This window comes from Capra hircus, chromosome 2 (assembly GCF_001704415.2).
Source record: "Capra hircus breed San Clemente chromosome 2, ASM170441v1, whole genome shotgun sequence".
NCBI classification, from domain to species: Eukaryota; Metazoa; Chordata; class Mammalia; order Artiodactyla; family Bovidae; genus Capra; species Capra hircus.
In genome coordinates, this window is record NC_030809.1 from 40,004,391 (window position 1) to 40,027,734 (window position 23,344).

Genomic DNA, 23,344 nt, shown 5'->3' on the forward strand with positions numbered 1-23,344 from the left:
ATTTTGCTATATTTATATATATCATGTTATTATGTTGTATACTGTAAACTAATGCAAAGTTATATGTCAATTATATCTCAGTAAAACTGGGGAAAAAAAGATGCTCCATGTCACATGTAATTAGGGAATTGCAAATTAAAACAGCAATGAGAGGCCACTACAAGCCCATGAGAATGGCTGACATTCAAACACTGACAACATCAAATGCTGGTAAGGATGTGAAGCAACAGGAACTCTCATTCATTTCTGATGGGACTGCAAAATCACAGTCACTTTGGAAAGCAGTTTGGCTGTTTCTTATAAAACAAAACATACTCTTCCATGTGACTCAGAAGTGATGCTCCTTGGTCTCTACCCAAAGGAGGTGGAAACTTATGACCATAGAGAAGCCTGTACAGGAATGTTTATAGCAGCTTTATTCATAACTGCCAAAACCTGGAAGCAACCAGGCTGTCTTTCAGTGGGTAAATGGACAAACTGTACTACATCCATACAAGGGAAGGTGTGTCATTCAGCACTTAAAAGAAATAAACTACCAAACAATGGAGAGACATGAAGGAACCTTAAATGCACACTAAGCAAAAGGCTACACACTGTACGATTTTAACTATATGACGTCCCGGAAAATGCAAAACCTTTTGGAGTTTAAAAAAAAAATCAGTGGTTGCCAATGGTTATGGATGGATATGTGGAAGACAGAGGATTTTCAGGAAGTGCAACTACTCTACGTGATACTATAATGGCGGGTACATATCTTCATTTGTCCAAGTTCATAAAATGTACAACACCAACATGCTATGGAGATCAGTGGAGAAATAACTCCAGAAAGAATGGACAGAGCCAAAGCGAAAACAACACCCATTTGTGGATGTGACTGGTGATGGAAGCAAAGTCTGATGTTGTGAAGAGCAATATTGCATACGAATCTGGAATGCTAGGTCCATGAATCAAGGCAAACTGGAAGTGGTCAAACTGGAGATGGTAAGAGTGAACGCTGACATTTTAGGAATCAGCAAACTAAAATGGTCTGGAATGGGTGAATTTAACTCAGATGACCATTATATCTACTACTGTGGGTAGGAATCCCTTAGAAGAAATGGAGTAGCCATCATAGTCAACAAAAGAGTCTGAAATGCTGTACTTGGATGTGATCGCAAAAACGACAGAATGATTTGTGTTCGTTTCCAAGGTAAACCATTCAATATCACGGTAATCCAAGTCTAAGCCCTGATCAGTAATGCTGAAGAAGCTGAACTATAAGACCTTTTAGAAGGTTCTATGAAGACCTATAAGACGTTTTAGAACTGACAGCCGAAAAAGATGACCTTTTAATTATAGGGGACTGGAATGCAAAAGTAGGAAGTCAACAAACACCTGGAGTAACAGGCAAATTTGGCCTTGGGGTACAGAATGAACCAGGGCAAAGGCTAATAGAGTTTTGCCAAGAGAACGCACTGGTCATAGTAAACGCCCTCTTCCAACAACACAAGAGAAGACTCTACACATGGACATCACCAGATGGTCAACACCGAAATCAGATTGATTATATTCTTTGCAGTCAAATATGGAGAAGCTCTGTACAGTCAGCAAAAATAAGACCAGGAGCTGACTGTGGCTCAGATCATGAACTTCTTATTGCCAAATTCAGACTTAAATTGAAGAAAGTAGGGAAAACCACTAGACCACTCAGGTATGACCTAAATCAAATCCCTTACGATTATACAGAGGAAGTGAGAAATAGATTTAAGGGATTAGATCTGATAGACAGAGTGCCTGATGAACTATGGATGGAGGTTCATGACAGTGTACAGGAGACAGGGATCAAGACCATCCCCAAGAAAAAGAAATGCAAAAAAGCAAAATGGCTGTCTGAGGAGGGCTTACAAATAGCTGTGAAAAGAAGAGAAGAGGAAAGCAAAGGAGAAAAGGAAAAATATACCCATTAGAATGCAGAGTTCTAAAAGACAGCAAGGAGAGATAAGAAAGCCTTCCTCAGTGATCAATGCAAAGAAATAGAGGAAAACAACAGAATGGAAAGATCAGAGATGTCTTCAAGAAAATTAGAGATACCAAGAGAACATTTTATGCAAAGATGGGCTTAATAAAGGACAGAAATGGTATGAGCTTAATAAAGGACAGAATTAGTATGGACTTAACAGAAACAGAAGATATTAAGAAGAGGCGGCAAGAATACACAGAAGAACTGTACAAAAAAGATCTTCATGACCCAGATAATCATAATGGTGTGATAACTCACCTAGAGCCAGACATCCTGGAATGTGAAGTCAAATGGGCCTTAGAAAGCATCATTACAAAGCTAGTGGAGGTGATGGAATTCCAGCTGAGCTATTTCAAATCCTAAAAGATGATGCTGTCAAAGTACTACACTCAATATGCCAGCAAATTTGGAAAATTCAGCCACAGGACTGGAAATGGTCAGTTTTCATTCTAATTCCAAAGAAAGGCAATGCCAAAGAATGCTCAAACTACCCCACAATTGCACTCATCTCACATGCTAGTAAAGTAATGCTCAAAATTCTTCAAGCCAGGCTTCAACAATACGTGAACTGTGAACTACCAGATGTTCAAGCTGGTTTTAGAAAAGGCAGGGGAACCAGAGATCAAATTGCCAACATTTGCTGGATCATTGAAAAAGCAAGAGAGTTCCAGAAAAAACATCTATTTCTGCTTTATTGACTATGCTAAAGCCTTGACTGTGTGGATCACAATGAACTGTGGAAAATTCTAAAAGATATGGGAGTACCAGATCACCTGACCTGCCTCTTGAGAAATCTGTGTGCAGGTCAGGAAGCAACAGTTAGAACTGGACATGGAATAATAGACTGGTTCCAAACGAGGAAAGGAATACATCAAGGCTGGATATTGTCACCCTGCTTATTTAACTTATATGCAGAGTACATCATGAGAAACGTTGGGCTGATGAAGCACAAGCTGGAATCAAGATTGCTGGGAGAAATATCAATAACCTCAGATATTCAGATGACACCACCCTTGTGGCAGAAAGTGAAGAAGAGCTAAAGAGCCTGTTGATGAAAGTGAAAGAGGAGAGTGAAAAAGTTGGCTTAAAGCTCAACATTCAGAAAACGAAGATCATGGCATCCAGTCCCATCACTTCATGGCAAATAGATGGGGAAACAGTGGAAAAAGTGTCAGACTTCATTTTGGGGGGGCTCCGAAATCACTGCAGATGGTGATTACAGCCATGAAATTAAAAGATGCTTACTCCTTGGAAGAAAAGTTATGACCTAGACAGCATATTAAAAAGTAGAGACATTACTTTGCCGACAAAGGTCCATCTAATTAAGGTTATTGTTTTTCCAGTAGTCATGTATGGATGTGAGAGTTGTACTAAAAAGAAAGCTGAGCACCGAACAACTGATGCTTTTGAACTGTGGAACTGGAAAAGACTCTTGAGAGTCCCTTGGACTGCAAGGAGATCCAACCAGTCCATCCTAAAGGAAATCAATCCTGAATATTCATTGGAAGGACTAACATTGAAGCTGAAACTCCAATACTTTGGCCACCTGATGCTAAGAGCTGACTCCTTTGAAAAGACCCTGATGCTGGGAAAGATTGACGGGAGGAGAAGGGGATGACAGAGGATAAGATGGTTGGATGGCATCACCAACTGAATGGACATGAGTTTGAGTAAACTCCAGGAGTTGGTGATGGACAGGGAGGCCTGGCATGTTGCAATCCATGGGGTCGCAAAGAGTCAGACACGACTGAGCAACAGAACTGAACTGAACTGACAACACCAACAGTGAAGTCTAATGTGTAAACTCTGGTCTTGGGGGGTGATAATGATGTGTTACGGTAGGTTCATCAGTTGTAATAAATGTACCATTCTGGTGGGAGATGACAAATGGGGGAGGCTAGGCACCGGGCAGGGAGTGTTTGGGGAATCGTTGCACTTTCTTGCCAGTTTTGGCATAAAACAGCCAGTTTTATGCCACTAACATAAAAAGGTTAGTGATGAATAACTGAGCAAAGCAAAGAAAGGAAAGAAAAAAGGAAAAGATTTTCACTGGTGACCTTCAAAGTTCTTCAAGTCACTTTTGCAGCCCAGGGTCCCAGCTTTCTAAGGAAATCTGGACAGAGAGCAGAGCACGCCCCCTGCGGGATTCGAGAGGAATAGGAAGCGGGGACGCGGGGGTTGGGGGTGGTGGTGGTCCAGGCTGCCGGCCGGAATCACCCGGGAAGCTCTGAAAAATAGGATTGCTCTAGGCCCCACCGCTTACCAGCTGAGACTTCGCAGTGGCGGCATCCAGCTCTGCAGGGCTGAAAAGCGCTCCAGTTTATTCCAAAGTGCAGGCAGAGCTGAGACTCGCTGCGAGAGAGCGGCGGCCGGTGGGTTGCGGGGTCTGGGGGTCAAGATCCAAGAGGAAAAAGAAACCTTCCAGGGAGAAGGAGGGTAGCCCTCATCTGGTCATTTTTGCCCCCCTCCGTCCAACCCCCAGAGCAGTCACATTCCTGGATGCTCTCTCCAACCGCGTCCCTCCCAGGGGCCTGCGGCCAGATGCCACACTCTGAGCAGGTTTCGTCTCAAGAACGGGTGCCCCCAGGGCAGGTGCGCTGACCTTTCGGCCGGGGAAGGAAGGAGACAGGATCCCGGCTGACCGCGCTAGCAACAACCCCGGCTTTGTCGCGTTTCCCACTCCGCAGCAACGGAGCACGCGAATTCACTAATTCGGACTTCACCTGGGTGAGATGGTGAATGGGTGATGGGTGGTGGATGGCTGACCACGTATTCTTAGGGGCGAATTTTCTCCTACACCCGCTAACTGACCACCCTTAAAACTAAAAACCCGCAAGCGCACAAATTTTAAGACCACACACACACACAAAAGCGCGAGCGCGAGAACTAGCACACAGACTGGCAGGTAGACCCGCCGCCTCTCCGGCGCCAGGCGGGTGGCTTCGCGGTCCCCGGCCGCGGTGGCACCCACGCCCTCCGCGCCCCCGCTTCTGCAGCGGTGTATATCCGGTAGTGTGGTAGTGTTAGTCACTTAGTCGTGTCCGACTCTTTGTGACCCCATGGACTATGGCCCTCCAGGCGTTTCTGTCCATGGAATTCTCCAGGCAAGAATACTGGAGTGGGTTGGCATTTCCTTTTCCCATCCTGATGGTAGTGGACACTGTAAACATTTAGGCATAAAGTATTGGCTAGCATAGCTCACCAGTAGAATGAGATCACCTGTTTGTTGGCTCTCAGCACCGCCCTCAGTGTGGCGATCTGCTCCCGTTTGGTGCTCAGTAGGGACTTGAACTTGAGGATCTCTTTCATTAGGGCTTTCTTGTCTTTATCGACCACGGGGTCTGCAGCTCCTTGACGAGACAGTTGCAAGGACCGGTCCACGGCTTTCTGCAGATGTTTGAGATGGTCCCGGAGCATGGCATTAAGGTTGTAGATATTCATTGGTTCTTTGCGAATGTCACTTGTATCTAATACTGGAGATGATGGCGGGGGAGTAATAACAGAGGGTATCGTAAATCGGAATAATCATACTGTTAATGCCTAGTATTTAAGTTCAGGATCGAGTCCGCCCAGTTTAAGTTCAGGATCGAGTCTGCAGTGGTCGTTATAGAATTCCCCGATTTAGACAGCGTGGATCCCCCACGAGCTCCACCCTCGGCGGCCAGAGAAACTGACTTGCGGGTGCGGATACCTTGCGGACACACGCAGCGGGAACCCCGCCCCGCCCCCGCCTCCGCCCCGCCATCCCCGCTCTGGTCCCCACACTGCACCCGCCGCTCCGCGTCGCTGGCGCTCGGGGATCCCTTGTTCTGGGAGGGCGGGGGACCGGAAACGGGTGGCCCAGCGCCGGCCACCCGCCCCCTCCCGGCCCGGCGCGGCGGTCTACCCGGGCTCTGGCCCTTTAAAGCCGGTCATTTCCGCCGGCGACCTTGGGGGCGGGGAGAGCAACGCGCGCGCCTCGCGAGGCCGTCTCCGGAGCCGTAAGTAGAGGCCAGGCCGTGCTGCGGGCCCCAGTGCGTGGCCCGCCGGGCTCCCGGGGCGCTGGCCGCGCCCTCGGCAGGGAGGTTCCGGCGCTCGCGGGGCGGGGTGAGGCCGGGCCGAGCGGGCGGCCCCTCTCCAGGCTCCCGCCCCTACGCCGCAGCTTCCCGTAGCCCCGGGGCCCGGCGGAAGGACGTGCGTCTCTGTCCGCCGCCCCTGTTTGGGGTTGGGGGGCGGGCGACTCCGGGGAGGGCTCCCAGCCGCGGAGGGGGGCGACTCCATGCCGGACCCAGGGTCCCGCTCCCCGCGAGTGATTCAGAATGCCCGAGTGTCTTTCACTTTCAGTCTCCAGGAAATGGATCTGCGTAGACCGTGTATATCCAGCCGGTACCATAAACCTGGATAATCACAACGTTAACCCCAGGTTGAAGTTCAGGTTCGAGTCCGTCGTGGTCCCCATTGAACTCACCGAGCGAGAGGGAGCGAGGGGAGACCAACACAAAACAATAGATGCCCCGCCGACCGCGGCGGGTTGCAAGCCGCCGTCCACGCGGGCCCAGGCGGTTTAGAAAGCGCTACTTTCTCCGCGCCCTGAGCTGTCACCTCCACTTCGCTCACTCATCGCGCTGCGAATTCACTGAGTGGTTACGGCTGAGTGTATAGGGCATCCAGCACCTTTGGCTTGAATTCAGAGCGAAATCTCACTTCCCACGAGGGCCGTGCAAAAGGGATTAGAGACTTCGCCTCAACTCTTTTTTCTTTTGAACTTGTAACAATTGGCTTTGAGCATTTGGAGCTACTAAAGAGGTCATGCATTTTCTAGCTAGAGCCTCACTCAAGATTCTTTTGCCCTACAGCTTGGAGGGAGCAGAGAGCTGGGCGGGGGCGAGATGGCCCTGGTGCCCTATGTGGAGACCGCGGAGATGGGGCTGCAGAGATTCCACAAGCCTCTGGCCACCTTCTCCTTTGCAAACCACACGATACAGATCCGTCAGGACTGGAAGCAACTGGGAGTCGCAGCGGTGGTTTGGGACGCGGTAAGTGATCCCCGGACGCCTCTGAAAATATCAGCAATTGATGATAAGACTGCTCTTATTTTTGAAAAGTTAACAGCTTTGTTGGCTTGTAATTCATATACTGTACCTTTCACTTAAAGTTTTTTTTTTTTAAAGTAAATTCACAAAGTGGTGCAAGTACCACTATGCTCAGTTTTAAAACATTGCGTCACCACACCCCATCCCCAGAAAACCTCTACCCATTAGAATCATTTTCCTGCACCCCCACCTCACCAAACAGATTGCATTTTAAGGGTGAGTAAAGAAAGCTGAGAGAAATTAAATGACTTGCCACTGGAGCCCCTAGCTGCTTTGGACACTAGTTTAACATTGCACAAAGGAAATGTAACTGACAAAGCCCGGCAGGAGGATCATGTGTTTTCTTTAAGTTTTCCATAGTTGTCATGATCAAAAAACGACACTATAATGGTTACTTTTTCCTCTCCCCAGCCTTGTTCTTTCAACTGCTTGTGGCAGACTTGCCCTCAGCCTCTAGCCACACCTGGGATTCAGTGGGAACTCAGGATTCAGCAAATGCTGGATAAATGATTGGCATAGATACAGTTTTACAATCTTAACATTGTATTGGGGGTGTCAGAAACATTCAGGGATACAAAATATTGATATATCTGTAACCCAGTAGTACTACTTCTAGGAATCTAGTCCAAGGTAACAAGAAAAGTTTTCTTAGAAAGAGTAATAAAGATACAGAATAGTGAGGAATTGGTGAGTCTCCTTCATTCTCCCTGAGAAGAGGAATTGCTTGGTATACTAATAGTATGTGGCCATGAAAAATTAAAGTGATGTTAAGAGCATACATTGATTTTTAGAGTTGTTTGCAAATGCTAACTCACATATCAAGTCCAACCCTTCATCTGAAACTTACCCCTTGATGTCCGGTCGCTGTGGGGTGATGAGTGTTAGGGGCTCAGGAGAGCAGGAGAGAGGGATGCAGCTCCGAGAGACTTAGTGGGGCTCTGCTTGTCCCCTTTGGTTGTGGCCTTGCTGATTTGAACTCGGTTTAGGAACTGGACATTCCTTAAGCCAAATCACAGAGACTGTTCATGTCAGCTCTGCCAGAATGGGTTTGTAAACCTTGAGTGTCAGAGTGCTGTGACACAGAAGTTAACCTTCCCAGATTCAGCAGGACCCGGTCTTGGATGGGCAGAATCACTGACTACTGCTGTCCCCCAAGGGCCTCCGGTGGGGCTGGGGGCAGCTGGGCTGTGGGACTTGGTATCCATGTTTGCTCTAGGTGACCCTACCAGCAGCAGCTGAGTTCCCATGGGTGCTGTTAACCTGGGAGTTGAGCTTTGCAGTGGGAGGGGGTGTGTGGTAACTTCCTGGAGCATGGAGCCTGCTGGAAATCCTAAAGCGCTTATTGACCTTAACTGTCATACTGTGTTTTGACTCAGGCTGTCGTTCTTGCCACGTATCTGGAGATGGGCACTGTGGAACTCAGGGGCTGCTCTGCTGTGGAGCTGGGTGCTGGCACAGGGCTGGTGGGCATAGTGGCTGCCCTGCTGGGTGAGTGTGACGCAGGGCTCCCTCCTGTGTGAGTGGAGGGGTCGCCTTTTCATGACGCAAACCCATTGTTAGTTTCCCTCTTACTGGGTTACTGTCCTTCTCCTTGTACTTATTATGAGTCACAGGCCACAACTGCTATGCTCACAACTCCAGGAAGGCTCATTCCTTCTCTCTCTGTCTCTCATCCTGTTATTTATATTCTCACTGGAGATGCTTTGCCCACTTCAATTCTGTGATGATCTTACGGAGACTGAATTCAAAGAGAATTATCCAATTCATGTGTTTTTATTTTTTTTATTTTACAGTTTTAGGTACCGACCTCCTGCCATGCAGGGGAAGCAGATTTGATCTCTGGGTTGGGAAGATCCCCTGGAGAAGGAAATGGCAACCCACTCCAGTATTCTTGCCTGGGAAATCCCATGGAGCCTGGCAGGCTACAGTCCATGGGGTCTCAAGAGCTGGACATGACTTAGCAACTAAACCACTATCCCTGTCTCTATATTTGGATTTACCCCAAGGAAGTAAGGAGAGCAGAAAATCTTTTACCTTTGTTGCTGAGGAATCTTTGGTGGTTTGTTCCTTTTAGGAAGGGCTGGGCCCCCTACAGTTTGAACTGACATCTTCTATTAAACAGTAGGTAGTTCTGACTTGATGTCAAGGTGTGTGTGTGTGTGTGTGTGGTTTTTTTTTTTTTTTGCATACAGACATTAATTTAGGCCTAGAGCATTTTTAACCTTCATTTCTATTTCATAATTCATTGACTCTTTTGACAAAGAGTTGACTGTTGACAAATTTTTTGATTCTTTACAACTTCTGGCTTGTGCAGTTCAAGCTATTTGATGATTGGGTAGACCTGCCTCTAAGATACAATATATACTATTCCTCACTTCAGTATTGTCAGCTGGGGCTCTTGTTTCTGCTTCCCTGGGTCTGGAGTGGGGCCCAAGAGCCTGCATTTCTTATGAGCTCCCAAGTGATGGCAGTGATGCCCAAACTGCTGGTCCTCAGACCACGCTGAGGTGGTCAGGATCTAGAATTCCATCATGTGCGTACAAGTACTTGAGGACCCACTAAAGCCCCACTTCTGTCCTATTCTTTTTCTGGTAACATCTTTTTCAGTATTCCTTTCTGTTTAGATTTTGCCTTCCGATGGGGAGCATAGGCAGGGGCGGTGGGTGGAATTATGTACCTAGAAGCTGACTTAGGTCCATCTGTATGACATCACTGGAGAAGGCAATGGCACCCCACTCTAGTACTCTTGCCTGGAAAATCGCATGGTTGGAGGACCCTGGTAGGCTGCAGTCCATGGGGTCGCTAAGAGTCGGACACGACTGAGCTACTTCCCTTTCACTTTTCACTTTTCTACATTGGAGAAGGAAATGGCAACCCATTCCAGTGTTCTTGCCTGGAGAATCCCAGGGATGGGGGAGCCTGGTAGGCTGCTGTCTATGGGGTCGCACAGAGTCGGACACGACTGAAGCGGCTTAGCAGCAGCAGTCTGATATCACAGGTGGCACTAGTGGTAAAGAACCCACCTGCCAAGGCAGGAGACATAACAGATGTGGGTTTCATCCCTGGGTCGGGAAGATCCCTTGGAGAAGGGAATGGCAACCCATTCCAGTATTCTTGCCTGGAGAACCCTGTGGACAGAGAGGCCTGGTGGGCTACAGTTCCATGGGGGGCAAAGAGTCAGACACGACTGAAGCGACTTAGCGCACAAGTGTGTCTGACGTCACAGCACTTTCAGTCACTGGGGAGGCCCTCACTGATACCACCTTTTGTTCTCCTCACATTAACCTTATATCATCCCTATGTATGTTAGGTATGTTTTAAAATTTTCATTTTGCCAGTGAAGCTGGAAGTTCTGGGAAACTAACCCACTTTCTGAAGTCCTGATCAGTGTCGACCTGAGACTCAAACCAGGCTTGTCAGATACAGCAGCCTGAGTTCTTGTCTTTCTGCAATACTAACCCTCATCTCGGTGACGTGAGAGGAGTTAACTGGATGGAGAGATGAAGTTTCTTTTGTCTCTTCCTGAGAACAAGGGCCTCCTCACTGCTGTCAAGACAGAGTGTGGTGATGTGCACAGGGTTAGAGGCCCACTAGGCGCTGACCTTTTTTTTTTTTTCAATTTAATTTTACTGAAGCATAGTTGATTCCCAATGTCACGCCAACTTCTGCTGCACAGCAAACCAACCCAGACATATATATACATATATACATTTTCCATTTTGCTCCATCACAGCATACTGAATACAGTTCCCTGTGCTACACAGTAGGACTTTGCTGCCATTCATCCCACATAAAATAGTTTGCACCTGCTGATCCCAAACATTGGGAAATATGCCCTCCTGCCCACTCCCTCACCACCCCCCAGCTGCAAGTAAGCACTCTACCTGCTCTGACTTCTTTTAACTCTTACTAGCTGTGTTACCAGAGAGGGCCATGGCACCCCACTCCAGTACTCTTGCCTGGAAAATCCCACGGATGGAGGAGCCTGGTGGGCTGCAGTCCATGGAGTCGCGAAGAGTTGGACATGACTGAGTGACTTCCCTTTCACTTTTCATTTTTATGCATTGGAGAAGGAAATGGCAACCCACCCCAGTGTTTTTGCCTGGAGAATCCCAGGGACGGCGGAGCCTGGTGGGCTGCCATCTATGGGGTCGCACAGAGTCGGACACGACTGAAGCGACTTAGCAGCAGCAGCAGCAGGTTGCTTCTAAGTCCTAGCTATTGTAAACAGTGCTACTATGAACATTGGGGTACATGTGTCTTTTTCAGTTGTGGTTTCCTCAGGGTATATGCCCAGTAGTGGGATTGCTGGGTCATGTGGTAGTTTTACTACTAGTTTTTTAAAGGAATCTCCATCCATATTTTAATCATAGTTATAATCGTGATTCCATACATGTACCTAGGCATTTGGTTATTCCCCTGCCTAAGTTACCTTCTCAGTGAGGCCTTTCCTTTCAAACCAACTCTCTTACTTCCTGATGCTTTATATCTCTCTTTCCTGCTTTATTTTTTTCTTAGTGTGTACTTCCGACTAACATACTGGACATCCTACTTTTAAAAACACCCCTTGCTGCCTCTCTCCTACTTAAATGTAGATTCTGTGAAGGTAGGAGTCTTTGTCCCATGGCTGATGGCAGCCACCTGGATATTTATGGAATTGGTGGATGTTTTGGGGAATGGTCAACTGACAGTAAGATTCTACTGAAACTTGTGGCACACTCGGCAGGTCAGAAGTAGCCTCAGAAACCTCTGAGGCAGGCATTGGAGGAGGTTTCCATCTAAGAGCTATTAACATGAACACCGAGGTGACATGGAAAACAACATCACTCCAGTGCTGACAGCAGAGTGCTCTGTAGACTGTTAGGAAGCCCAGAGGTAAAGTTCTAGGTCAAAGCAGGAAAAGGCTTGTTACCGGGAGAGATGGAAAGTATCACTGAATTCTACTCTGGTGAGCATTCTGGCTAGCAACAGTGATAGGTGCATGCATCTGTCAACTTGCACATTTTCACAGTATCACACTCAGGACTGAGTCACATGTCCAGCTGAATTATATACCCTAATATGTTATATGTCAAGATAAGAAAGCTTCAGTGTAGACTGTACTGAAATGGTGCTGCCGACAGCTGTTCTGGGACCCTCTGGGGGATTGCCCATGAAGATTGCAGACTGGAGGATGCAGATGAAAAATAACTTACGAAAGAGTTAAATGTGATGTTTATGTTTTAGAATTTACAGGGTTAAAACCAAGCAGGATCATGTGTGTGATAGTGTTAATGCAATGTAGATGAGGTATTTCAGGGCTGACCTTATGTAGTTGCTTCACCTGAAGGGTAACTACCATTCAGACTTCTCTCCGCCATACTGGTTCAAAAAGTTGAATCTCTTAGTTCATTGTAAACAACCCACAAGAAACAGATTAATACAATACTGCCTCCTTTATTTTACACATTGCTTATAGAAACTTAGCACATAGAGAACAGTATTTCACCTACAGGACTGTAATACAATCTCGTGATTTTTAACTTTATCATTTTTCCATAAGTATATATAAATTGAATGATTACATATAGACTGGCTGCTTCCTGACAGCGTAAGTAGAGGTAGATTGAAATTTCTTAGTTGCCAGTTAATCTTTTCCATGCTTCTTTTTAAAGCTTTAGCCCCAGAAAGGAGCCTTTCTGTGTTTAAAAGTATCTTGCTGTCTTCATAATCGTTTGCGCCCAGATTTTTCATCTTTGGCTTCAGTTTTGCCCTGGAGCCTACTGACTTGAAGATGGTAACCTAATGAATGAAGTGTAATGGTAGACACTTATGGAGGGTTGGGCCACTTCTACCTGCAGATTTCAGAAGCATCAGCTAGCTGATCACTTGGGTGCTTTGTATTTAATTGGCATAACTTCTGCAAACAGCAAGAAGGAGTCATAGAGGCAAACCGGAGGTTCATGTTTACCTGCAGGCGGCAGAGGAGGAGCTTCTGGCCATTGTTCTGATGCATCAGGTGAAATGTGTAGAGTCGCTCACCTGCTGTTTAACTTGACCCCTCTACTTGTTAATTATACTGATGTGTGCATCACTTTCTGTCCCACATTCTAGGTGCTCACGTGACTATCACGGATCGAAAAATAGCATTAGAGTTTCTTAAATCAAACGTTCAAGCCAATTTACCACCCCATATCCAGCCCAAAGCTGTTGTTAAGGAGCTGACTTGGGGACAAAATCTGGGGAGTTTTTCACCTGGAGAATTTGACCTGATACTTGGAGCTGATATCATATATTTAGAAGAAACATTCACAGATCTTCTTCAAACATTGGAGCATCTCTGTAGCAACCACTCTGTGGTTCTTTTAGCTTGCCGAATTCGCTATGAACGGGATTACAACTTCTTAGCAATGCTGGAAAGGCAATTTACTGTGAGTAAGGTTCACTATGATTCTGAAAAAGACGTACATATTTACAAAGCACAGAGGAGATTCCTGAGAGAGGACTTATAATTGGTTCTAATTTATAAGAATGTTGTCACTGAGTGTATCAATTAAGGTCTTACATGGGGAATATAATCATATGTAATAAAGTAGCCCGCTGTACAAGTTTAACCAAAGGTTCTCAAAAGACAAAGCAAATGGGCAGTTTTAAAACAAAGCAGCACTTTGTCCCATAGCTGTGACTTCTTTAGTTATATTTTACTAACTCTGAAATTCAGTTAACATTAAAGGAAAGTCGTAAAAAAAAAAAAAATTAAAGGAAAGTGTGAGATTTTGGTTTGTGTTGTTTCTGTATCCCATACGCTCCCTCTCAAAAAACAATTTTCATCAATGCTATGATGAAGGGTTGGTATAAAGAACTTGTTTTGGTGAGGCTAGGTGATACAAATCATTTAAAACACATTGTAAGACATATGTTTATCCCAGTTTTCTAATTTTCTGAGTATAAGACAAGAAGCTTAATGTACATTCCCTAATCTGTTAATACTATAGAAATCTTTTGTCTGATATATTTAGGCCTTAAGTACTTTTGGTTACTAGAGATTAGGATGTTGAGTTTTCTGAGGTCTCATATGCTTTTTTGGTATAATTTCAGATTTAGGTATATAAACAAAAGTAAATAAAAATAAAATTTTAGTTACTTTTTGGTAAGCTCCTAAAATCTTGGACCTCTGTGTGCTGGGAATAAGTTATCTTCTTCAAATCCAAAGCTGTAGTATCTCCCTTCAGCTTTACCCTTTCTCGAATGTGTTTGTATTTCTCAAATGTTGTTTTGTAGGCTTTCCCTGCCTCCTTATGATGCACAGGATGACAGGAAAAGTTTTAGACCTCACCCCTCCATGGGAGGTCGACTCCCCACATCTCAGCTCCTTCCACATTGCACTTGTGACTGTTTATTCAGTGTTTGTGTGCCCCAGAAGATTGCACAGTTCTTGGGGGGCCAGGAATGCTTCTGCCTCTTTCATTATGGTCTCCCCAGTATCTAGTATATCATAACCAAAGATTTGTTGAATGAAAAAGATACATTACAGTTAGAGGGTATTGATCTTTGGATTGACTGATTGCTACATTGTTTTATGATTACCCTTGATAGACTTTATGAAGTCACACACATACCCTGGCCTTTTGTTTTTTACCCCCACAACGTAAAACCTTAAACAACAGCTTAAACATTTAGACCACAAGAATATTATAATCTCAGTATGATGTTTCGTACTAGATAGATTTCTTTGTGAAACAATAGAAACAAGACCTCCTCCCTCTTAACCTTTTAATGACTATTTTGGATGTGTCATATTTTAAATAGAGGTTCAGATAGAGGTTTTACTTTAATAAAGGTGAATTTAAAGTTCTGAGCATTGTGATGTACCAGTTCAACACAGTTCTGATAAATGCACATGAAATGGAAATATCCACAGATAACCGAATCCAGAAAATGCCAGCACTGTACCACGGGCCTGGAACATCTTTAAAAACAAGTAAAATAAAAGCCCTGTAATATTAACAACATTGTAATGAAAGGCCAATCCCATCTAGGTTTGTTACTAGAAATGAATATGTTAATTGGAGTTCAGCTCCTTTGCTTGAACATCCCTGGCTTTGGAGAGAGCCACGAGAATGTCTGGGTATGGATGGGGTGGGGTGGGGGCAGTAGACTGCTTGGATGCACTACCAAGTGAAGTAAGCTGTGATTGGGTTCTCTTACATTTCTGTAAAACATTAAGAATCAGAAAAGGTGGAAGGTAACTTTTCCCCCTTGTCCTACAAATAGAAGAAAGGTGAAAAAAATTCACCAGGAATAGCTCGGCTGTCTAAGTGAAAATCAAGTCATGGTTGTTTTTTTTTTTTTTTTTTGGCTTTGGGTTCAAAATGTCACAGGTCTAGTTCCCCAGGGAAATAGACTCAGGGTTGAAGGTTAAGGTTCAGAAAGTTTAAATGAGAATGCTTTCAAGAACTTCTGAGGGAGTAAAAGTAGCAGGATTGGGAAAGAGGGAGAAATTGGGTTGGGATGCAGGTGGGAAAGCCCTCAGCAGAATTCAGAGCTGGGGTGGCCAGAAAATGGGTGTTGAGGCAAGGGGGTGGGACTTACATCCTTGTGTAGTCAGTCATTGGATCCAAGGGGCTTAACTTTGGGGTGAAGACAGTTCCTGAGAGACTCAGCTGAGTGCCATCAGCCACCAATGTTACCAGAAGCTGGGAAATGAGTGCTTCAGGGGTGTGTACAGAGGGAGGGGGTGTAAGAATATATCTGGTCCACTATAAATGTCAACAAAGTTGCGACTTCTTATTTCTGAGAAAAGGATTAATTTATCCCATAAATATGCATTTTAAAGTGTGCTTATTTTGTCCTCAAGGATAGAAATCTAGTCTCCTCTAGACCTACTGTCCTAAGGCTTGATTCTCACATTGCTCAGTTTGTTAACTGTTATGTGGTTAACAGCCAGTGGGTATCAGTAACTTTTTTTTTCCCAGTTAAAATCAAATGCCAATTCTAATGAGGTGGATGAAACTGGAGCCTATTATACAGAGTGAAGTAAGCCAGAAAGAAAAACACCAATACAGTATACTAACGCATATATACGGAATTTAGAATGATGGTAACGATAACCCTGTGTGCGAGACAGCCAAAGAGACACAGATGTATAGAAGTCTTTTGGGCTCTGTGGGAGAGGGCGAGGGTGGGATGATTTGGGAGAATGGCATTGAAACATGCATATTATATGTGAAACAGATCGCCAGTCCAGGTTCGATGCATGATGCAGGGTGCTCGGGGCTGGTGCACTGGGATGACCCAGAGGGATGGTACGGGGAGGGAAGTGGGAGGGGGGTTCAGGATGGGGAACATGTGTACACCCATGGCGGATTCATATCGATGTATGGCAAAACCAATACAATACTGTAAAGTTATTAGCCTCCAATTAAAATAAATTTATATTAAAAAAATCAAATGCCAAGATGCTGAGCTAAACTATACATCAGGTGTTTAGAACTAAAACTCTAAAGTCCACTTGTTTTCTAAGATCTCTCTTAAGGGTATCTTCCTTTAGTTCATGACAGAACCATCTGAAGCTATGGTTTCTAACAGCTTCTAACAGTACATTTATTCTTCGTACTCAAGGATCACAATTATAATTGATCAAAAAACTTTTATCTAAAAGAACTGAACACTAGATTGAAAACTGAGGGCAGAGTAACATTGTCTGAAATGTTTCATCATCTCTCCAAGTACAGTTTATGCTCCAGCAAGGCAAGGACTGTACCTCATATTTTATATTTCAAGTGTTAAGTGTCCTCTTCATAAAAGTTGTTCAATAAATATATACTCATGAAAAATACATATTCCTTTACATATCAGTTCCCTTATTAAATTGCCTTATTCTCAGGGATATCAAAATGTAAAGCATATTCTCAGTAACAAAATTATTATGAATTTATATAAAAGATTCAGTTCCAACATCATTTCTGTTTAGTCTATGCTTTTAGTTTATGGTGGTTGATGGAAGCAAATGATTTTCAGTCATTTTAAAATCAAGAAACAAAAATAACAATTTAAGGTACTGTTCTTAAAATTCAAGCACTTTAATTTTTAAAATTTCTTATTTGTTTGACTGCACTATGTAGCTTGTGGGATCTTAGTTCCCTGACAAGGGACTGAACCCACACCTTTGACAATGGGCAGAATCTTAACCACTGGACTTGCCAGGGAATTGAAACAATTTATTAATAAGATTCTTTTAAAAATCACTTTCAATGCACTATTGGTAAGAGTCCCTTGGACTGCAAGGAGATCCAACCAGTCCATCCTAAAGGAAATCAGTCCTGAATATTCATTGGAAGGACTGATGTTGAAGCTGAAACTCCAATACTTTGGCTACCTGATGCGAAGAGCTGACTCATTGAAAAGACCCTGATGCTGGGAAAGATTGAAGGCAGGAGGGGAAAAGGAGGACAGAGGATGAGATGGTTGGATGGCATCACCGACTCAATGGACAGGAGTTTGAGTAAACTCCCGGAGTTGGTGATGGACAGGGTGGCCTGACGTGCTGCAGTCCATGGGGTCGCAGAGTCAGACACGACTGAGAGACTGAACTGAGCTGATAAGAGGTCCTGGATATAGTTGGTGAAATAACGTGATTTAGTGTGAGAAACAGTCATGTTACGGCTCCCACAACCTCTGCTGAGACAGAAGCAGCATTTTCAAGTGCTTTACAAGAATGAGGTGAGATGCTATAGTGAGTCTATTTCCGTGTTGTTGGAAACTGGAGACTTGGGTTCTCTCACCACTGACGTGAGCTGCCAGGAAAAGCAGGGCAGTCCTCGGGCTCTTTTAGTCACTTCAAAATTCGAGGACTTGTCAGCTCAGAAGTTTCTGCTTTAAAATCACATTATGCTTTTCTTCCTACAACCAGAGAAGGGTTAAAATCTAACACTAAAATGATGGCCTCACCGCATGCTCCCTAGCTGAGGACAACTGTTGCTCACGAAGATTAGAAGGGAAAACAGTATAACAGAAATGAGGACTGCTAACCTTAGGCTAGTCTGCTACTTCTAATTTTTCTTTGAATATTTATGAAAAGAGAGACTGTGAAGTTTGACATAAAAAATACTAATGAATATGACATTTTAAAATTAACTTAGCAGTTTCTTAATACTGCTTGGCAAACCACCTCCAAATATGAAGAAAACTATACTTAGTAAGTTTCCACTTTTCAGTATCTATCCTGGAGATACACTAACTTGTATATACATCTGTACTAATGTGTATATCTTAACAGTCAGCAGTTTCAAACTAACTAAATATCCAGAAAGAGAGTACTAGTTAAATAAGCTGTGCTGTATCTATACAATCGGATACTTCACACCTGTTAGACTGAGATAGATAGACATGTAGTGAAATACAACTATTGCCAAGACACATTCAGAGGAATAAAGCACCGTCTATATAAAAAAGGGACAAGGAGAGAAAAGACATTTACATTTGTGTGTACATTTAGTGACAGACTGTCACTAAAAGGATATACAAACTCACCCATTTGTACTGTTTTTTACCAAATACACTATTACTTTAAAAAACTAAGTTAAAAAATTAGAATGAGGACATTATCAAGAAAATGAGAAGAAAACTTACAGGACAGGAGAAAATACTTGCAAATCCTATTATTTGATAAGGATGTAGTATCAGAATATATAAAGAACTCAAAACTCAAGGAAAAAAAAAAAAAGCCGAGCAATGAAGTTGGACACTTCTCCAAAGAAGATATACAAATGGCCAACAAGCACATGAAAAGACGTTCAGTATCATCAATCATTAAGGAATTACAGCCAAAACCCCAGTAAGACACCACTTCCCCATCCATGAGAATGGCTTTACTATTTTTTTTTCCCAAAAGTAAACAAGTGTTGGCCAGGATGTAGAGACACTGGAACACTTCTGCATCACTGGCGGGAATGGAAAATGGTGCAGCCACTGAGGCAGTTCCTCAAAATTTAACTCATAGAATTATCATATGACCCAGCAATTCCACTCCTAGATGTATCAGTTCAGTTCAGTCGCTCAGTGATGTCCGACTCTTTGCGACCCCATGAATCGCAGCACGGCAGGCCTCCCTGTCCATCACCAACTCCTGGAGTTCACTCAGATTCACGTCCATCAAGTCAGTGATGCCATCCAGCCAATTCATCCTCGGTTGTCCCCTTCTCCTCCTGCCCCCAATCCCTCCCAGCATCAGAGCCTTTTCCAGTGAGTCACCTCTTCCCATGAGGTGGCCAAAGTATTGGAGTTTCAGCTTTAGCATCATTCCCTCCAAAGAAATCCCAGGACTGATCTCCTTCAGAATGGACTGCTTGGATCTCCTTGCAGTCCAAGGGACTCTCAAGAGTCTTCTCCAACACCACAGTTCAAAAGCATCAATTCTTCGGCACTCAGCCTTCTTCACAGTCCAACTCTCACATCCATACATGACTACTGGAAAAACCATAGCCTTGACTAGACGGACCTTAGTCGGCAAAGTAATGTCTCTGCTTTTGAATATGCTATCTAGGTTGATCATAACTTTTCTTCCAAGGAGTAAGCGTCTTTTAATTTCATGGCTACAATCACCATCTGCAGTGATTTTGGAGCCCCCCAAAATAAAGTCTGACACTGTTTCCACTGTTTCCGCATCTATTTCCCATGAAGTGATGGGACCAGATGCCATGATCTTCGTTTTCTGAATGTTGAGCTTTAAGCCAACTTTTCACTCTCCACTTTCACTTTCATCCGGAGGCTTTTTAGTTCCTCTTCACTTTCTGCCATAAGGATGGTGTCATCTGCGTATCTGAGGTTATTGATATTTCTCACGGCAATCTTGATTCCAGCTTGTGTTTCTTCCAGCCCAGCGTTTCTCATGATGTACTCTGCATATAAGTTAAATAAGCAGGGTGACAATATACAGCCTTGACATACTCCTTTTCCTATTTGGAACCAGTCTGTTGTTCCATGTCCAGTTCTAACTGTTGCTTCCTGACCTGCATACAGATTTCTCAAGAGGCAGGTCAGGTGGTCTGGTATTCCCATCTCTTGAAGAATTTTCCACAGTTTATTGTGATCCACACAGTCAAAGGCTTTGGCATAGTCAATAAAGCAGAAGTAGATGTTTTTCTGGAACTCTCTTGCTTTTTCCATGGTCCAGCAGATGTTGGCAATTTGATCTCTGGTTCCTCTGCCTTTTCTAAAACCAGCTTGAACATCAGGAAGTTCACGGTTCACGTATTGCTGAAGCCTGGCTTGGAGAAGTTTGAGCATTACTTTACTAGCATGTGAGTTGAGTGCAGCTGTGTGGTAGTTTGAGCATTCTTTGGCATTGCCTTTCTTTGGGATTGGAATGAAAACTGACCTTTTCCAGTCCTGTGGCCACTGCTGAGTTTTCCAAATTTGCTGGCATATTGAGTGCAGCACTTTCACAGCATCATCTTTCAGGATTTGAAATAGCTCTACTGGAACGGCATCACCTCCACTAGCTTTGTTCTTAGTGATGCTTTCTAAGGCCCACTTGACTTCACATTCCAGGATGTCTGGCTCTAGATGAGTGATCACACCATCGTGATTATCCGGGTCGTGAACATCTTTTTTGTACAGTTCTTCTGTGTATTCTTGGCACCTCTTCTTAATATCTTCTGCTTCTGTTAGGTCCTTACCATTTCTGTCCTTTATTGGGCCCATCTTTGCATGAAATGTTCCCTTGGTATCTAATTTTCTTGAAGAGATCTCTAGTCTTTCCCATTCTGTTCTTTTCCTCTATTTCTTTGCATTGATCCCTGAAGGCTTTCTTATCTCTCCTTGCTATTCTTTGGAACTCTGCATTCAGGTGCTTATATCTTTCCTTTTCTCCTTTGCTTTTCGCTTCTCTTCTTTTCACAGCTATTTGTAAGGCCTCCCCAGACAGCCATTTTGCTTTTTTGCATTTCTTTTCCATAGGGATGGTCTTGATCCCTGTCTCCTGTAAAATGTCACGAACCTCATTCCATAGTTCATCAGGCACTCTATCTATCAGATCTAGGCCCTTAAATCTATTTCTCACTTCCACTGTATAATCATAAGGGATTTAGGGTGGCGGTGAGCAGATACCCCTCATCCAAGGTATGGAGCAGTGGCTGCGCTTTGCTGGAGCAGCCGTGAAGATACCCCACGCCCAAGGTAAGAGAAACCCAAATAAGATGTTAGGTGTTGCAAGAGGGGATCAGAGGGCAGACACACTGAAACCATACTCACAGAAAACTAGTCAATTTAATCACACTAGGACCACAGTCTTGTCTAACTCAATGAAACTCAGCCATGCCCATGGGGCAACCCAAGATGGACGGGTCATGGTGGAGAGGTCTGACAGAATGTGGTCCACTGGAGAAGGGAATGGCAAACCACTTCAGTATTCTTTCCTTGAGAACCCCATGAACAGTATGAAAAGGCAAAATGATAGGATACTGAAAGAGGAACTCCCCAGGTCAGTAGGTGCCCAATATGCTACTGGAGATCAGTGGAGAAATAACTCTATAAAGAATGAAGGGATGGAGCCAAAGCAAAAACAATACCCAGCTGTGGATGTGACTGGTGATAGAAGCAAGGTCCGATGCTGTAAAGAGCAATACTGCATAGGAACCTGGAATGTCAGGTCCATGAATCAAGGCAAATTGGAAGTGGTCAAACAAGAGATGGCAAGAGTGAACGTTGACATTCTAGGAATCAGCAAACTAAAATGGACTGGAATGGGTGAATTTAACTCAGATGACCATTATATCTACTACTTCGGGCCGGAATCCCTCAGAAGTGGAGTAGCCATCATGGTCAACAAGAGTCCGAAATGCAGTACTTGGATGCAATCTCAAAAACGACAGAATGATCCCTGTTCATTTCCAAGGCAAACCATTCAATATCACGGTAATCCAAGTCTATGCCCTAACCAGTGACGCTGAAGAAGCTGAAGTTGAACGGTTCTATGAAGACCTACAAGACCTTTAAGAACTAACACCTAAAAAAGATGTCCTTTTCATTATAGGGGACTGGAATGCAAAAGTAGGAAGTCAAGAAACACCTGGAGTAACAGGCAAATTTGGCCTTGGAATGTGGAATGAACCAGGGCAAAGGCTAATAGAGTTTTGCCAAGACAATGCACTGATCATAGCAAACACCTTCCAACGACACAAGAGAAGACTACACATGGACATCACCAGATGGTCAACACCAAAATCAGACTGATTATATTCTTTGCAGCCAAAGATGGAGAAGCTCTATACAGTCAACAAAAACAAGACCAGGAGCTGACTGTGGATCAGATCATGAACTCCTTATTGCCAAATTCGGACTTAAATTGAAGTAGGGAAAACCGCTAGACCATTCAGGTATTACCTAAATCAAATCCCTAGATGTATATACCCCCCCAAAAGTTGAAAACAAGCGCTCAAACACAAAACTTACACATGAATGTTCACAGAAGCATTATTTACAATGGCTCCAAAGTGGAAACAAAAAAGGTACAACAGATGAACAGTGGCATATACATACATTGGATATTGCTTGGCCATAAAAAGAAGTGAAGTTCTGATATATGCTACAATGTGGAGGAACTTCAAAAACAGTAGGCTAACTGAAAGAAGCCAGACGTAAAATGTCACATATTGTATGATAATGTGAAATATCCAGACCAGGTAAATCTGAAGATTGGTGGTTGTCAAGGGCAGAAGGGAGGGGAAAATCGAGTGACTCTTATTTGAGTACAGCATTTCTTTGGAGTGATAAAAATGTTTTGGAACTAGATATAGGTGGTGGTAAGACAACATTATGAATGCAGTCTTCAAAATGTTTTATGAATTTGCACCTCAAACAAGAACAAAAATCACATTCAGACTCAAATTACCTTCCCTCTTCCCTTGTTGAGTCCTCACTAGCATTCTAAGCCCTAGTATGGTCAATGTGGATAAATTAAAATGAAGAGGGAAGGACAGCCCTGATTTAGGCAGTGGTTAATGGTCTCACCTTCAAGATGGAGAAGAACCAGCTTAAGGGACAACTGATTTAGAGGAGAAATTAAAAGTTCAGTTTGGACCTCTATTTTGCAGTCGGAGTAGATGACAAATGTGAGTCTAGAGTTCAGGACTCAAGTTGTATAAATGTGTTGGAATTGTTTCCTTGGCTGTGTGTCTTAGTCTCTTGAAGACAGGAACTTTCCAGTGCCCTGAACTGTGTTCTCAACATGTACATGTTTGTGAAATAAGCAAGTGACAGCAAAGTTGATGGAGAGGATAGGCACTCTTCGCTT

At 44.0% G+C, this 23,344-nt stretch overlaps 2 protein-coding genes across 10 annotated transcripts in view; one reads left to right on the forward strand and one right to left on the reverse strand.

Moving 5' to 3' along the window:
* Positions 1-5,737, reverse strand: part of LOC102186533 (protein bicaudal D homolog 1-like) — a 42,247-nt gene extending 36,510 nt beyond the window's left edge. For 2 of the 5 annotated variants that reach the window (XM_018060335.1, XM_005676435.3), the window contains exon 1: positions 5,219-5,735. In XM_018060335.1, coding sequence (XP_017915824.1) covers positions 5,219-5,440 — 222 coding nt within the window. In that variant the 5' untranslated portion in view covers positions 5,441-5,735. Of the gene's footprint in view, positions 1-4,262; positions 4,386-5,201 lie in introns of all 5 variants that reach the window. The other 3 variants (XR_001296792.2, XR_001296793.2, XR_001919284.1) reach the window with 3 other exon arrangements.
* METTL21A (methyltransferase like 21A) overlaps positions 5,821-23,344 on the forward strand; it is a 53,827-nt gene continuing 36,303 nt past the window's right edge. Inside the window, exons 1-5 of one of the 5 annotated variants that reach the window (XM_018060315.1) lie at positions 5,991-6,172; positions 6,323-6,413; positions 6,835-7,014; positions 8,448-8,559; positions 13,165-14,905. In XM_018060315.1, the coding sequence (XP_017915804.1) occupies positions 6,868-7,014; positions 8,448-8,559; positions 13,165-13,562 (657 nt within the window). In that variant the 5' untranslated portion in view covers positions 5,991-6,172; positions 6,323-6,413; positions 6,835-6,867 and the 3' untranslated portion in view covers positions 13,563-14,905. The other 4 variants (XM_018060311.1, XM_018060318.1, XM_018060303.1 and 1 more) reach the window with 4 other exon arrangements.